This window comes from Amia ocellicauda, chromosome 7 (assembly GCF_036373705.1).
Source record: "Amia ocellicauda isolate fAmiCal2 chromosome 7, fAmiCal2.hap1, whole genome shotgun sequence".
Lineage (NCBI taxonomy): Eukaryota > Metazoa > Chordata > Actinopteri > Amiiformes > Amiidae > Amia > Amia ocellicauda.
The window spans coordinates 36,976,498-36,994,083 of record NC_089856.1 but is presented as its reverse complement, the minus strand read 5'-3'; the positions used below and the strand labels follow the sequence as shown (position 1 = coordinate 36,994,083).

General features: G+C 37.0%; 3 protein-coding genes across 3 annotated transcripts; all 3 read left to right on the top strand.

Annotated features, from left to right (window-relative positions):
* Window positions 1-490: 490 nt before the first annotated feature.
* LOC136754103 (extracellular calcium-sensing receptor-like) lies at window positions 491-5,127 on the top strand. The gene is made up of 6 exons (XM_066710432.1): window positions 491-705; window positions 917-1,208; window positions 1,429-2,259; window positions 2,901-3,128; window positions 3,855-3,978; window positions 4,217-5,127. The coding sequence occupies exons 1-6, from the start codon at window positions 491-493 to the stop codon at window positions 5,125-5,127; spliced, it is 2,601 nt and encodes an 866-aa protein (XP_066566529.1).
* A 1,435-nt stretch (window positions 5,128-6,562) lies between these two features.
* Window positions 6,563-10,331, top strand: LOC136754102 (extracellular calcium-sensing receptor-like). The gene is made up of 6 exons (XM_066710431.1): window positions 6,563-6,591; window positions 6,810-7,101; window positions 7,205-8,035; window positions 8,530-8,757; window positions 9,009-9,132; window positions 9,421-10,331. Exons 1-6 carry the CDS (start codon window positions 6,578-6,580, stop codon window positions 10,329-10,331), a joined length of 2,400 nt encoding a protein of 799 aa, XP_066566528.1. The 5' UTR covers window positions 6,563-6,577.
* Window positions 10,332-12,377: 2,046 nt separating this feature from the next.
* Window positions 12,378-15,822, top strand: LOC136753867 (extracellular calcium-sensing receptor-like). The gene is made up of 6 exons (XM_066710249.1): window positions 12,378-12,487; window positions 12,660-12,951; window positions 13,055-13,885; window positions 14,114-14,341; window positions 14,627-14,750; window positions 14,912-15,822. The coding sequence occupies exons 1-6, from the start codon at window positions 12,378-12,380 to the stop codon at window positions 15,820-15,822; spliced, it is 2,496 nt and encodes an 831-aa protein (XP_066566346.1).
* The last annotated feature ends 1,764 nt before the right edge of the window (window positions 15,823-17,586 follow it).

The window sequence follows — 17,586 nt, the reverse complement described above, 5'->3', positions numbered from 1 at the left end:
ATAGCATATGCGTAATTCTGTATTATTGAATGGCTGATAATTATTAATCAGTGAGATGACTACAAGCTGTTAACTACAGTACTGAGTTAGAGAAATGTTTTATAACCAATAAAAAGTTAAAAACATAGAGTTTATTAACCATTTGCAGACAATACAAATTATAATAAATATATGCTGTTCTCTGACAATATATATGTATATTATCATATACTGCACCCCAAAATGCAATCAATCATAACAACATCCTATCAAAAACAAGTAAATCAATACTTTTACTAAATGTGGGATACAGTGTTGCACATGTTTTTTTTTATCATTCATGTCAACATACTTCTATTATGTACAGTTCTCTGCTTAGTTTAGCGTTGGGATGTCACATAGCATCATATTGACAATATTGCTTAGCAAGGGTCCCTCTGAGGGATAAGATAGTGTCTATATAATAGCAATATCCTACATTAGAACACGTAGGGTTATGTATACAGCAGCTATGAATGTCATTCTGTGTCTTTCTTTATTACTGGGTTCAGATTATTTAGTTCTTTCTTCTAATATGCCAATTTGTGAACTGCAAGGAAACTTTGAGTTGAATGGGTTGCACAAAAATGGTGACATTGTTTTGGGGGGATTATTTCAAGCACATTTAAAGACAGTATATCCTAAACTGACCTTCACTTCAAAACCAGAGCAGCTGAGATGTGAGAGGTGAGTGTAATGGTTAAATATTATGGAGTGCTAAATAACTTCCTGACTTTCAAACCAGAGGCAATGAATAAGAAATAAGGAACTATTTAAATAATTTTATTATACTATATTCCCTTAAACTAAAAAGACCATTGTTGAATGATAGTGTCCATTATCATTCAATGTTATATCACTTAATTTCCTCAAATTCGCTCATGGTTCCTTCTTTCAGCTTTTATTTTCCAGCTTTCCAGTGGGCACAGACAATGGTATTTGCTATAGATGAAATAAACAGAGAGCCTGCCCTTCTTCCTAACATCACTCTGGGCTACAGGTTGTATGACAACTGTATCAACCTGGCAGGAGCGTTTCGAGCAGCCACAGCCCTGATCAGCGGAGTGGGCGACACTTTCACTGACTACAGCTGTACAGGGACACCCCCAGTCTTAGGCATTGTTGGGGATCCTGGGTCAACTAATTCCATTTCCATATCCAGAATGCTGGGCCTTTTCAACCTTCCTTTGGTACTGTAATTATATATATATATATATATATATATATATTTTTTTTTTTTAATTACTATTAATGTTATTGTTATTATTATTAATAGTAGTAGTAGTAGCAGTAGTAGTAGTTGTAAATCCAGATTCATTGATATAATACTTTTCACACTAATAAATCCATATCCATAATTGTACATATTTGAAATAATCCTTTGTTTTTGTGATTGTTTTTTCTTTCCAGGTCAGCTATTTTGCCACGTGCTCTTGTTTAAGCAACAGAAAACAGTTCCCTTCATTTTTCAGGACTATCCCAAGTGATGCTTTCCAAGTCAAAGCCATGATTCAAATTATCAAGCACTATGGATGGACCTGGGTGGGGGCCATAGCAAGCGATGATGATTATGGTCAGTATGCTGTCAAGACATTTATAGAGGAAGCAAATACATTCGGCTGCATCGCTTTCTCAGAAACTCTTCCCAGCATCAGTGCAAAGGCTGACATAATTAAAATTGTGCAAACTATTAAGCAGTCAAAAGCAAGAGTTATTGTTGTCTTCTCTTTGGGATCGTATTTTATTCCGTTAGCTAAAGAAATTGCTCGTCAAGATATCCGAGACAGACAGTGGATTGCCAGTGAAGGCTGGACTACCTCCACTGTAATAGTCACTGCAGAAACGTTCAGATCATTTGGTGGCACAATAGGAATTGCCATTCGCAGAGGAGAAATCCCAGGGCTGAAAGAGTTTCTCCTCCAGGTTCGACCTGTCTTTGACACCAACAACAATTTAATCAATCAGTTCTGGGAAGAAATGTTTGATTGCAAATTCAAATTGAAAACAATTAGTTCAAACTCTTCAGTTTTGTTTAAGAGCAGAATATGTACAGGATCAGAGGATATCAAGAGTACAACGACTTCATATAGTGACGTATCAGAATTGCGGACTTCCTACACTGTTTATAAAGCAGTGTATGCCTTGGCACATTCTCTTCATAACCTGATGTCCTGTGAATCAGGAAAAGGACCCTTTGAAAATAACTCCTGTGCCGACATCACACGTGTACATTCCTGGCAGGTGAGGAAACTGTTCATTTTGATAAAATTAATGTAAGTGACAATCCATTTTTTATTTGCTCAAAATCTGAAAATAGTAATAATCGTAATGCCTCAGTTATATGTATGAAAGCTAAAGCAAAGTAACCTACACAGGATATATTCTATATATTTATAAGACATTCAGAGCAGGATATATAAAACTACTCTGCATTAATATAGTTACAAAAATAACTAATTTAGCTTACCAAAGTTTTTATAGACAACTATATGATAATACCAGCTGGGTATATTTTTACAAACAATAATTTGCAAAAACAAGAACCTGTAAAATCTCAGTGCATCCACACCTGAGTTTGTGATGTAATTTAATGTAACAATAACCACAATTATCATTTAAAATGTATTCCAGCCTAAATAACTAAACATTTGAGTGATAATGACTGCATTACAACCTAATGCCTTGTCACTCAGGTTACAGTAGCTGCTAAATAATGCATGGATCTTGTGATCTACAGAAATAATCGTAATAATAAAAACAATAGAGCAGTGTTATGTTACTGAATGATTATTTTGAAAACAGCTTATATTAACAATTTCACTTCCATTCAATGATGTACTTTTAAGGTATTCATTTATTTTGCTTCCCTATTTACTCTCAAGCTCCTGCACTACCTGAAGAGAGTGAACTTCACTACTCACTATGGAGACAGGGTGTCCTTTGATGAGAACGGAGATGCTCTGGCAATCTATGATGTGATGAACTGGCAGAGGGTCGACGACGGCTCTGTGAAAATAGAAACAATCGGTCTGTTTGATGAGTCGGCTCCTGCTGGACAGAAACTTACACTCCAAGAGGACAAGATATTTTGGCATTTCGATTCTAACACTGTATGTTCTGAACATTCTGTTAAATTATGAAAATGAGAAATGCACTACCACGAATAATATATCACCAAAATTAATATAATATGCATCTTTAATTCTGCAACTGTATCACTTGATAATAACAAAATGCACTGAGAAACCATGAAGCAAACAAAATAAACTATGACAGAATTATTTTCCATGACAAGAGAGGTAGCAAGATATACTTGAAACTATACATAAAATAAAATGAAATTAAAACTTTAGCATGCTTGACTTGAGATAATATACAGTTAGGTCCATAAATATTTGGACAGCGACACATTTGTCATCATTTTGGCTCTGTACACCACAAAGGTGATTTAAGTGAAGACTTTCATCTTTAATTTGAGGGTAGTTACATCCAAATTGGGTGAACACTGTAGGAATTACACCCATTTTTAGATGTGTTGCCCCCAATTTTAACATAATCATGAATTAAATTGTGAGATTTAATACTTTGTTGCAAATCCACATCTAAAAAGGAGTGTAATTCCTACATCATTCACCCACTTTGGATGTAACTACCCTCAAATTAAACTTGAAAGTCTACACTTAAAGCACCTTTATTGTTTCCTTTCAAATCCATTGTGGTGGCGTACAGAGCCAAAATGATGACAATTGTGTCACTGTCCAAATATTTATGGACCTAACTGTAAGTATGAGAGAATTATTTCAGCATTAAGTGAACATGTTTATTGTGACGTCTAGCCACCCAGGTCTGTGTGCAGTGAAAGCTGTCTGCCTGGTACCAGAAAGGCAGCCAGGAAAGGGGAGCCACTCTGTTGTTTCGACTGTATACCTTGTGCAGAGGGAGAAATCAGCAACCACACTGGTAAGCAGAGTTTTTGTACTTACATACTATAGATTTACTGCAATGTCATGATTTCAAATTAACTTTTCAGGAAATACTGTGCAGAACATACCATCTGATGTTCAGGGGGTGGGGGACCTTTCTAAAACAAACCTAAATTAAATGAAAAAACAAAGTCTTCAGGAATGCATTTGCTACATTTTATTTTACTTAAATAAAAGTGATCTTCTGTATCTGCTTCTATTTTTTTCCCTCTAAGATTCTATTGAGTGTGTAAAATGTCCACAAGAATTCTGGTCCAACCCAAGAAGAGACCAGTGTGTGCTGAAGGACATTGAGTTTCTCTCCTATGAGGAGCCTCTGGGAATTTCCCTGACAACAGTCTCTCTGTTTGGCTCGTGTGTTTCAGCTGGAGTTTTAGCCGTGTTCATTTACTACAGGAACACCCCAGTTGTAAAAGCCAACAACTCAGAACTGAGCTTTCTCCTGCTGCTTTCATTGATTCTCTGCTTTCTTTGCTCGTTGCTCTTTATTGGCCAGCCACTGCACTTGACTTGTATGCTGAGACATGTTGTGTTTGGGATCAGCTTTGTTTTGTGCATCTCTTGTATTCTTGTAAAAACTATTGTTGTCATAATGGCATTTAAAGCCACACTTCCTGATAACAATGTCATGAAATGGTTTGGAGCTGCCCAACAGAGAGGCACTGTCTTTGTATTTACAGTAATCCAAGCTGTGATCTGTATCATATGGCTGACAGTGGCTCCTCCTTTGCCCTATAAAAACACCAAGTATCAAAACTCAAAAATAATTTTTGAGTGTAACGTTGGATCAATCACTGGATTTAGCTGCTTGCTTGGGTACATAGGCTTGTTGGCCAGTGTGTGCTTTCTGCTGGCTTTCCTGGCCAGAAATCTGCCAGATAACTTCAATGAAGCCAAGTACATCACTTTCAGCATGCTCATCTTCTGTGCAGTTTGGATCGCTTTCATTCCAGCGTATGTCAGCTCTCCAGGGAAATTCTCGGACGCTGTTGAGATATTTGCCATCTTGGCTTCAAGTTTTGGTCTCCTCATCGCGATCTTTGCTCCAAAATGTTACATTATTCTGCTTCGTCCAGAGAAAAACACCAAGAAAGCCCTCATGGGGAGAATAGCTCCTAAGAAGTAACATAAATTCAGTCTTATACAGTTTCATAATGTGAGACATTTCCTCTTGTTTTAATCCAAGAATATCCAATTAATAATTTATCTAAAAGTAAAATGAGCTGAATATGTTAAAATAATTGAAAATTATTAGTATCCTACATGCAATCCCCAAACTGTCATCTGTATACAATAAAGTAATATTGTGAATGTAAATACAAATATTTTTAAATGCTTGATTGTCTGCAATACTGGTTTCTTATTTTTATTAATACTTTATAGTCACTGAAAATGCAAAGTGTGTTTGAATGTTTGTGGGTGGGTGGGGGTTGGGGGGGTTGAGGGGTATGGCATGAAAATGTCTGGAAATTACATTACAGAGAAAAAGCATATTGTGTATTGTCTATATAGTATTGTGGTTAGAAACTGTATATCAGAAATGAATAAATGGTACCAATTAAATAAGAGTATGTTTTTTGCTATACTAACCACTGTTGTCTCCTTTCTGCTCTTCCCTGTGACTGACACCTGGGCCTGGATCACTGCAGCCCCTGAGGACAGTGCTCTCCTGAACATACAACACCAGAGCACCTCCCTCACTCCTACAGCAGATCGAATTCACTCTGCCTGCTCTATGTGGACACCAGCTGGTTATACAGCATACTTTGCAACTTATAAATACATTAAAAAGCATTGCAGCTAACATATACATATCAGTATTTTTCAGTCTAATCTGAATTTTAAGATAGTAAACCAACATGTATTTTATGTTCATCCATTCAGAATACAGAAAAAAAAGAAAAACACTTTGCTCTGTATGGTGCTCTAAATGATTTCTGAAGAAACTACTAAATATGCAGACACTCTCAGACTACTACAGTAAAGATAACTGAACAAGTGTGACTGGCTCCTATGAGATGTTAAGAAAAGTGATTAAATTCATAAAGCTGTTTTTAAATGTAAGTGTAAAAACTTTAAATGAATTATATAGAAACTGAATTAGCTACATTGTTGTATAGACAATGTATATGTAAAGTGAAATAAAATACAAAAAAAGTCTTCAACATCCTATCAACAAATATTAAATCTTGTTTTTCTGATCAGTCATGCCACATTATATTTCTGTATGTTTGTAAACATTTAAATGATACACCTGTGGGATGTCGCCCAGAATCATATTTAAAGCATTGCTTTGCAAAATACTCTCTAAGGGATTAGATCCTGTCTATATAAGAGATATTTGACAAAGCAAGAGTGTGTATTCAGCAGCAATGAAGGTCATTCTCTGTGTAATAGCATTAGTACTGGGTTTACATTTTCAAGTACTTGCTTTTGAAGAGCCGATTTGTAAACTTCAAGAAAAAATGGAATTGAATGGATTGAATAAAAATGGTGATATTCTTTTAGGGGGATTATTTATCATACATGTTACATCAGTTCAACCTGAACTGTCTTACACTACAAAACCAGACAAGATGAGATGTAGGGGGTAAGTTAACATCACTGATTGCAATGGCTATCTACCTAATTAATTTTACAGAGATAAACTTATAATCAGAATTTACAAATGAGCAGCTACAAAAATATTCTTTTGCCTTTAACTGTTTTAACACTTTCCATTTTTTAAAGCACATCTCTTACCATCATTCATATTATTAAAATAATTAATTTCTCTAACCTTGTTACACAATATGTTTCTTCTCACAGTCTTGATTTTGTAGGATTCCAGTGGGCACAGACCATGGTTTTTGCTATCGAGGAAATAAACAGAGAGCCTGCCCTTCTTCCTAACATCACTCTGGGCTACAGGCTGTATGACAACTGTGTTAACCTGGCCGTGGCATTTCGGGCAGCCACAGCCCTGATCAGCGGAGTGGGCGACACTTTCACCGACTACAGCTGTACAGGGAAACCCCCAGTCTTAGGCATTGTTGGGGATCCTATGTCGTCACATTCTATTGCCATTTCAAGAATGCTGGGACTTTTCCGGATGCCTCTGGTACAGTAAACATTGATGTAAGCTACTTCTCCTACTAATTATGCATTTGTTCAATCATTTATTTTAATTAGCATTTTCTGTGTGTGTGTTTGTGGATTTCCAGGTCAGCTATTATGCCACATGCTCTTGTTTAAGCAACAGAAAAGAGTTCCCTTCTTTCTTCAGGACTGTTCCAAGTGATGCTTTCCAAGTCAAAGCCATGATTCAAATTATTAAGCACTATGGATGGACTTGGGTGGGGACCATAGCAAGTGATGATGACTATGGTCAATTTGCTGTAAAGACTTTTATTGAGGAGGTAAATACATTTGGCTGCATATCGTTCTCAGAAACTCTGCCCAGTGTCAACGCCAAGAGTAGAATCCTTCAAATCGTCAACACCATCAAACAGTCAACTGCAAGAGTTATCATTGTGTTCTTGTTAGAATCACAATTTATTCCATTAGTTAAAGAAATTATTCACCAAAACATTACATACAGACAGTGGATTGCCAGTGAATCCTGGACAACTGCAACTGGAATACTCAATGAGGAAACGTTCAGCTCATTTGGTGGCACAATAGGAATTGCCATTCGCAGAGGAGAAATCCCAGGGCTGAAAGAGTTTCTCCTCCGGGTTCGACCTGTATTCAACCCCAATAATAATTTAGTCAACCAGTTTTGGGAAGAAATGTTCAAATGTGAATTCCCAAACAAAATGAATAATAAGAGTTCATCAGATCTGGGAAGCAGCAGAATATGTACAGGATCAGAGGATATCGAGAGTACACAGACTGCTTATAGTGACGTGTCAGATTTGAGGGCATCATACAATGTTTATAAAGCAGTGTACACCTTGGCACATTCCCTTCATAACCTGATGTCCTGTGAATCTGGAAAAGGGCCCTTTGAAAATAACTCCTGTGCCGACATCACACGTGTGCAGCCCTGGCAGGTGAGATACATTCTTTATTTGTAACTTTTTTTTTTTCTTCAAACTGTTAACTGTTATTTTTAAAATGAATTGAAAACTAGAAAACTAAAATATTGAATCATAACCTGGAAAATGTCACCTGGGTTCTTACATACATCTGTAATACATGTGGTCTTTCTTGAATCTTTTAAACATGATTGCCATTGGGGAGTACACTCTTATGCCATTTTCAATTAAAATGAATGTTACTGAAAAGTCAAACCAAAATGTGCATTCCAGTGATGACAACTGCAAATCAAGACTCCCTTTGTCATAAAAGTATCTGGTAAATAATGTTGCCCTGGTCAGCAGTTCCAGCTAAAATGTTTTTTTTTTTAAGAAAGAAAAATGAAAATAACTTATCTGTAATAGTTCAATTAGCATGTATTTAAGAAATATTGATCTTTTTATATAATACAAAGGCATTCATTAAAAAAATTCTGCTTAATTTTCATGTGTTTCATGCCCATATCAAGCTCCTGCACTACCTGAAGAGAGTCAACTTCACTACTCACTATGGAGACAGGGTGTCCTTTGATGAGAATGGAGATGCTCTGGCAATCTATGATGTGATGAACTGGCAGAGGGCCGACGACGGCTCTGTGAAAATAGAAACAATCGGTCTGTTCGATGAGTCGGCTCCTGCTGGACAGGAACTTACACTCCAAGAGGACAAGATCTTTTGGAATTTCAATTCAAACACTGTAAGTCATGCATTTAAGTGATATTAATTTCTGAAGAAAATGTTAATTTCACTACCATGGCCTGGTTGTCATTCCATATCCAAATGATGCATTTTCCTTAATCCGCACCTGAATTACTTGATGTCACGGCAAAATTATACATAAAATGCCAGAAAGATTTCACTGCAGGAGCATTAATAAATACATTAACATTTTTTATTGATGCTTAATTTTTGCATTATCACATGAATGTGTGTAATGCACTTTACTAGCCCCCCAGGTCTGTGTGCAGTGAAAGCTGTCTGCCTGGTACCAGAAAGGCAGCCAGGAAAGGGGAGCCACTCTGCTGTTTCGACTGTATACCTTGTGCAGAGGGAGAAATCAGCAACCACACTGGTAGGCAGGTGGCAATTACATATCCATGTATTTTCAGAATTTAGTAAAGTTGAAACACAGAGAGCTTCACTCAACACAATGGTCAATGCACAGGGCACATGGTCTATAAAATTAAATTGTATAGATCGCCTTCTCATTGTCAGGACTATGCAGGAGATCATTGATCTGTTTAATGAAAAAGAAAAAAAAATCAGGATTTAAGATTTGTGATGATCTCAATATACTGGAAAACTGTGTAGGTTTTGATCTGAAAATTTGAAGAAAAATATGTTTTATTCTCTCTCTCAGATTCTATTGAGTGTGTCAAATGTCCAGCAGATTTCTGGTCCAACCCGAGAAGAGACCAGTGTGTGCTGAAGGACATTGAGTTTCTCTCCTATGAGGAGCCTCTGGGAATTTCCTTGTCAACAATCTCACTGTTCGGGTCGTGTGTTTCAACTACAGTTTTAGCCGTGTTCATTTACTACAGGAACACCCCAGTTGTAAAAGCCAACAACTCAGAACTGAGCTTCCTCCTGCTGCTTTCATTGATTCTCTGCTTTCTTTGCTCGTTGCTCTTTATTGGCCAGCCACTGCACTTGACTTGTATGCTGAGACATGTTGTGTTTGGAATCAGCTTTGTTTTGTGTATCTCTTGTATTCTCGTCAAAACTATTGTTGTCATAATGGCATTTAAAGCCACACTTCCTGATAACAATGTCATGAAATGGTTTGGAGCTGCCCAACAGAGAGGCACTGTCTTTGTATTTACAGTAATCCAAGCTGTGATCTGTATCATATGGCTGAGCACAGCATCCCCTGTGCCTTTCAAAAACACAGAATATCAAAACTCAAAAATCATTTTTGAGTGTAACGTTGGATCCATCACTGGATTTAGCTGCCTGCTTAGTTACATAGGCTTGCTAGCCAGTGTGTGCTTTCTGCTGGCTTTCCTGGCAAGAAATCTGCCAGATAACTTTAATGAAGCCAAGTTCATCACTTTCAGCATGCTCATCTTCTGTGCAGTTTGGATCGCTTTCATTCCAGCGTATGTCAGCTCTCCGGGGAAATACTCGGACGCTGTCGAGATATTTGCCATCTTGGCTTCAAGCTTCGGTCTCCTCATTGCGATATTTGCTCCAAAATGTTACATAATTCTGCTTCATCCAGAGAAAAACACCAAGAAATCCCTCATGCGGAGAGCAGCTCCTAAGAAGTAACTCAAAATGTACTTTCTTCAATTTTCCTTTCATTAGTTTCCTAATCTGATATTATCTTTCCTCTTGCTTTAAATAGAAAATGTTGATTTAACAACTAAGATGTGAAAAGAGCAGAAAGTGTTAATATAATTGCAAACCTTCACAATCCTTCTGGCAACCCCCAAAACTATAATCTACATGCACTAATGTAATATTCTGAATGTAAATAAAGTGGTTTTCCTAAATGGTTGATCGTCTGCGATACTTTCTATATTATATTTATTTTATTATTTTCTAACATTTTATAGTCAGAAAAATGCAGTATGTGTCAGGGGGAATTAAATATGAATGTCTTTTTTGGGTTAAAAAATAATATTGTATTGTTTTTCCAGGTAAAAATTGCACTTTTCGATGTCACTTCTGTCAGTTGAAAACCTAAAATCTGCCAGTTTATTTGTCAGTTCCATTCTCCTGCTTGATACTGTATTGAATAATTTCTGAGAAAAGCAACTAATTACACAAAGAATCAGACTACTATAGTATAGCTTGTTTACTGTGTTTAGTAAAAAAAAAAAAAAAAAGGTGACTGGTTCCTGTTAGAAGTTAAGGAAAAGCGATTATTTTGCTGAAGCTGCTCATCAAATTAATTGTTACAACTTAAGTTTATAATTCCTTATTTGCAAACATATCAGAAAAAAATTAAGATAAAAAAAAAAAATCAGATATATAACATTGGTTAAGTAAACTATTGCAATTATTTATCCCTGTAATGGGTTTCTTTCACACATAGAAAACAAATTTCTGCTATTAAAACCAGGAATTGTCATTGTATTCACAGACAAGTGCTTACACTCTCCTAATAAGCTTTATAATGTCTGTAGGCTGAACGGTGAGGCACAGACTGAGGGGAGGCAAAAATGTAGGTTTCTCTGTTAGTTCCCTTTCTGCTCTTCCCTGTGACTGACACCTGGGCCTGGATCACTGCAGCCCCTGAGGACGGTGCTCTCCTAAACGCACAACACCAGAGCACCTCCCTCACTCCTACAGCAGCTCAAATTCACTCTGCCTGCTCTGCGTGGACACCAGCAGCTGGTTACAGAGAATATGAATATAGCTCAGCAAAAGGAGCCACATTCACTCTTGCAAATGTGATAACAAACAAATATATATTAGTATTTACTTATTCAGAAATAGTAAACTGATTTGTGCAGCTTTTTACTCAATGGTGCATTGACTGTAAATCAAGTGATTACAAATTGAGTAGATGCAAATGCTAAATGAACAATGTTGACTGAACTGATGAAGCTGGGTATCAAGCTAACAGGAAAAACATGTACAGTTTAATGTGTATGAATTATCATTTTAAGATAAAAACAGCTCTGGAAAAAATTAAGAGACCACTCGAAGTTCAGAAATCAATGTTAAGTGTTCTCTTATTTTTTTCCAAAGCTGTATATGTTATATTGTTCTCTGTAATATATTGCAAAATAGATTGATATTGATAAAATACATACTGTTCCCCTTGTTATGTTGTGTGTGTATATGTAGTACATTGCATGTTAGTTTGATAAAACAAGTTGCCTTGGATAAAGGTGTCTTCTAAATAATAATAATAATAATAATAATAATAATAATAATTAAATAATAATTAAACACCCTTTAATAATAATAATAATAATAATTATTAGTATTATAATTATTATTTGTATTATGTGTATATATAATATTATAGCTATTTGCATTATTATAACCAAATGTAATGTAAACACTTCAGTTTGGTTTAGTAATAATGACCTGTGGATTCTAATATCTTTGTTTTCCATTTGATTTAGCTGTGGGATTTCACCTAGCATGATACTTTTAGAACTGCTTTGCAAAGCACTCCCTAAGGGAATAGATATTGTCTATATAACAGAGATTTCTTACATTAGAATAAATCAGGTTCTGTATTCTGCAAAAATGAAAGTCTCTCTCTGTGCAATAGCATTAGTACTGGGTTTAGATTGTCATACTCTTGCTCTTGAAGAGCCCATTTGTAAGCTTCAAGAACATTTTCAGTTGAATGGAATGTATAAAAATGGTGATATTGTTTTTGGGGGAGTTTTTGAAACGCATATTACAGCAATTAATCCGGAATTATCCTTCACTGCTAAACCCGTCAAGCTAAGATGTGGGAGGTAAGTAAATATCACTGAATGGAATAGGGATCTGCTGAAAGAACACTATTGAGATTTTAATCACTTTATGATTTTTAAACTATAACATCAAACGCTAAAACATATTGTAAAATACTGTTCATTTTGTTCATAGATTTATTTTCAGAAATTTGTACATGATTTGCCATGTCAGCTTTTATTTTGCAGCTTTCCAGTGGGCACAGACTATGGTTTTTGCTATTGAGGAAATAAACAGAGACCCTGTGCTTCTTCCTAACATCACTCTGGGCTACAGGCTGTATGACAACTGTGTCAACCTGGCCGTGGCATTTCGAGCAGCCACAGCCCTGATCAGTGGAGTGGGCAACACTTTCATTGACTACAACTGTACAGGGACACCCCCAGTCTTAGGCATTGTTGGGGATCCTGGGTCGACACATTCTATTGCCATATCGAGGATGCTGGGTCTCTTCCAGATGCCTCTGGTACTGTAAACATTGATACAAGCAAGATAACATTTTCATACACCTAAGTATTCAGTTATTTACACAGAATACCAGTTTGATTTTCTATGTGTGTGTGTTTCAGGTCAGCTATTATGCCACATGCTCCTGTTTAAGCAACAGAAAAGAGTTCCCGTCATTTTTCAGGACTATTCCAAGTGATAATTTCCAAGTCAAAGCCATGATTAAAATTATCAAGCACTATGGATGGACCTGGGTGGGGACCATAGCAAGCAGTGATGACTATGGTCAGTATGCTGTCAAGACTTTTATTGAGGAGGTAAATAAGTTTGGCTGCATAGCTTTCTCAGAAACTCTCTCCAGTGTCAGCACAAAGACTCAGCTACTTAAAATTGTGCAAACTATTAAGCAGTCAACAGCAAAAGTTATTGTTGTATTTTCCTCAGAAGCATATTTTATTCCTTTAGCTAAAGAAATCTCTCAGCAAGACATCCGAGACAGACAGTGGATTGCCAGTGAAGCCTGGACTACCTCCACTGTAATACTTAGTGCAGAAACGTTCAGATCATTTGGTGGCACAATAGGAATCGCCATTCGCAGAGGAGAAATCCCAGGGCTGAAAGAGTTTCTCCTCCAGGTTCGAACTGACCTTGACAGCAACAACAATTTAATCAACCAGTTCTGGGAAGAAATGTTCAATTGCAAATTCCAATTGAAAACAATTAGTTCAAATACTTCAGAGCTGCTAAAGAGCAAAATATGTACAGGATCAGAGGATATCAAGAGTACACAGACTGCCTATACTGACGTGTCAGAATTGAGGGCATCCTACAATGTTTATAAAGCAGTGTACGCCTTGGCACATTCCCTTCATGATCTGATGTTCTGTGAATCAGGAAAAGGGCCCTTTGAAAATAACTCCTGTGCTGACATCACACATGTGCAGCCCTGGCAGGTAAGAAAACTTTTCCAGAAGTGAATACTCTGATTTTAAGTGAAAACCCGCAAGTGAATATGTTTACTCTGTAAAACAATTATTTTTTTTAATTAAAGGGATATTTCAAAATAATCTAAATTAAATAAAACAGTAAACTGATCAATTTAATCTAGAAATTAAATTATCTTCTGTTCACTTGTTGGAAAGTAATTTAGATAAACATTTTGTTTGCTTTTCATTTTCAAGCTCCTGCACTACCTGAAGAGAGTGAACTTCACTACTCAGTATGGAGACAGGGTGTCCTTTGATGAGAACGGAGATGCTCTGGCAATCTATGATGTGATGAACTGGCAGAGGGCCGACGACGGCTCTGTGAAAATAGAAACAATCGGTCTGTTCGATGAGTCGGCTCCTGCTGGACAGGAACTTACACTTCAAGAGGACAAGATCTTCTGGAACTTTGCCTCTAACATTGTATGTCCTATAAGTGGATTTGCTGCAATGAAGAAGATGTGAAGTGCACTATATTTAAATCTATATTGCAGATTATATAATCTTTCTTTAATTCTACAAACTATATCACATGTTTATATCATAATGTAATGAGAAACTGTAAAGCAAACATAACTATAAAACAATACACCATGAAAGAAAGAAAGATTTCACTAAAGATGGACTTGCATCAAACTTCCCTTGAGAAGATACAAGTCTGACAGAATTACTGCAGCATGCACTAAAGCTTTTATTATTCTTCTCTAGCCCCCCAGGTCTGTGTGCAGTGAAAGCTGTCTGCCTGGGACTAGAAAGGCAGCCAGGAAAGGGGAGCCACTCTGCTGTTTCGACTGTGTACCTTGTGCAGAGGGAGAAATCAGCAACCACACTGGTAGGCAAAGATTACCTATTTTTTATGTTCACCCATTGTGAAAGAAAATTGAAAAAGATATTCAGGGTCATGTTTATTTTGTCTCAGTGTATCAAATGGCATGTACATTCTAAAGTCAGTGTTTAAAGAATGACCTTTGGCCTTACTTCTTTTTCTTTCAGATTCTACTGAGTGTTTTAAATGCCCACCAGATTTCTGGTCTAACCCAAGAAGATACAAATGTGTGCTGAAGGACATTGAGTTTCTCTCCTATGAGGAGCCTCTGGGAATTTCACTGACATCAGTCTCACTGTTCGGGTCATGTGTTTCAGCTGCAGTTTTAGCCGTGTTCATTTACTACAGGAACACCCCAGTTGTAAAAGCCAACAACTCAGAACTGAGCTTCCTCCTGCTGCTTTCATTGATTCTCTGCTTTCTTTGCTCGTTGCTCTTTATTGGCCAGCCACTGCACTTGACTTGTATGCTGAGACATGTTGTGTTTGGAATCAGCTTTGTGTTGTGTATCTCTTGTATTCTTGTAAAAACTATTGTTGTCATAATGGCATTTAAAGCCACACTTCCTGATAACAATGTCATGAAATGGTTTGGAGCTGCCCAACAGAGAGGCACTGTCTTTGTATTTACAGTAATCCAAGCTGTGATCTGTATCATATGGCTGACAGTGGCTCCTCCTTTGCCCTTTAAAAACACCAAGTACCAAAACTCAAAAATGATTTTTGAGTGTAATGTTGGATCAATCACAGGATTTAGCTGCCTGCTTGGGTACATAGGCTTGCTAGCCAGTGTGTGCTTTCTGTTGGCTTTCCTGGCCAGAAATCTGCCAGATAACTTTAATGAAGCCAAGTTCATCACTTTCAGCATGCTCATCTTCTGTGCAGTTTGGATCGCTTTCATTCCAGCGTATGTCAGCTCTCCGGGGAAATACTCGGATGCTGTCGAGATATTTGCCATCTTGGCTTCAAGCTTCGGTCTCCTGATCGCGATATTTGTTCCAAAATGTTACATTATTCTGCTTCATCCAGAGAAAAACACAAAGAAAGCCCTCTTGGGGAGACCAGTTCCTAACATGTAAATACTTTTAATTTTTTCTGGTTTTGCTCCAGAATTACATTATTTTGATTAACCCAGAAAAACTATAAAGAAACTCAATAAATAACTAGATCAGGTTCTAAGTTTCTTCTTCATGCTTTACATATAATAATTAAGATATGATTAATCAATGTAGTTTATTAATTTTGATTCAAAGTTTAGCATCCGTAAAAGAGTTTTTCTAAATGTTACATGAACTGTGATTAAATCAAAACTTTGTCACATCCACTAATAGTGACTAACTACAAACTACTATGTGGTGGCTTCATTTACTGTAAGATATTACTTGCTTTCAAACATAAATGTCTGTTTAATCATGAATCTATGCTGCATATGTTGGTAGTTTGCCATTAGCAGGTGGGTCAACATTTTAATTGAAACTAGCCAATATAGTGAATAAATAGTTCCATTATCAGTAACATGTTCACTTGTTTGCATTGAGCTTCAAATCTTCATCTCACACTAAGTAGCCATAGATTGGTCTTCATAATGCTTTTCCAATTTTGTATTAAGAAAATGTTTACATTGCATTTACAGCTTTAAAAAAAAATGCTGTATTCACACTTGAAAATGAAAAATGAAAAGCATAAGCTAAGAAGTTATATGCCACCAAGACTAAAACAAAGCTAAATAAAGTGTAATTTTTATTTCTGTGTCCACAGTGTAAACTCAGTTACTCTGTTAAATAGGGCAGGCATCTCACATTAGCTCTTAGCATTCTGCTAGTTTTCATATTACTGCAGTTTCTCTTCCTTATGTAAAATATATTAATAAACAAAGTATGGCGATACAGAGCTTAGATTTCACAAGAAAACAAGAAAAGCAAAATCATAAAATAAGAGAATGAGTAAAGGTATTATATTTAAACTGCCATACATCTTATAAAATTAGAGAACTGCACACACTACAGGAAAGCAAACAATGCAGATGAAACGGATATACACAGAAAACGGATTACGGATTTGAAAGAATGATTTCCAACTAATTGGATGGCTGAAAGTTTTTTGTACCATTGATTATCAGTGTACAAACAATATACACTGATCAGCCATAACATTATGACCACTGACAGGTGAAGTGAATAACACTGATAATCTCGTTATCATGGCACCTGTCAGTGGGTGGGATATATTAGGCAGCAAGTGAACATTTTGTCCTCAGAGTTGATGTGTTAGAAGCAGGAAAAATGGGCAAGTGTAAGGATCTGAGCGACTTTGACAAGGGCCAAATTGTGATGGCTAGACGACTGGGTCAGAGCATCTCCAAAACTGCAGCTCTTGTGGGGTGTTCCCGGTCTGCAGTGGTCAGTACCTATCAAAAGTGGTCCAAAGAAGGAAAAGCAGTGAACCGGCGACAGGGTCATGGGCGGCCAAGGCTCATTGATGCACATGGGGAGCGAAGGCTGACACGTGTGGTCCGATCCAACAGACGAGCTACTGTAGCTCAAATTGCTGAAAAAGTTGCTGGTTCTGATAGAAAGGTGTCAGAACACACAGTGTATCGCAGTTTGTTGCGTATGGGGCTGCGTAGCCACAGACCAGTCAGGGTGCCCATGCTGACCCCCATCCACTGACGAAAGTGCCTACAATGGGCACGTGAGCATCAGAAATGGACCACGGAGCAATTGAAGAAGGTGGCCTGATCTGATGAATCACGAGTTCAAGGTGTTGACTTGGCCTCCAAATTCCACAGATCTCAATCCAATCGAGCATCTGTGGGATCTGCTGGACAAACAAGTCCGATCCAT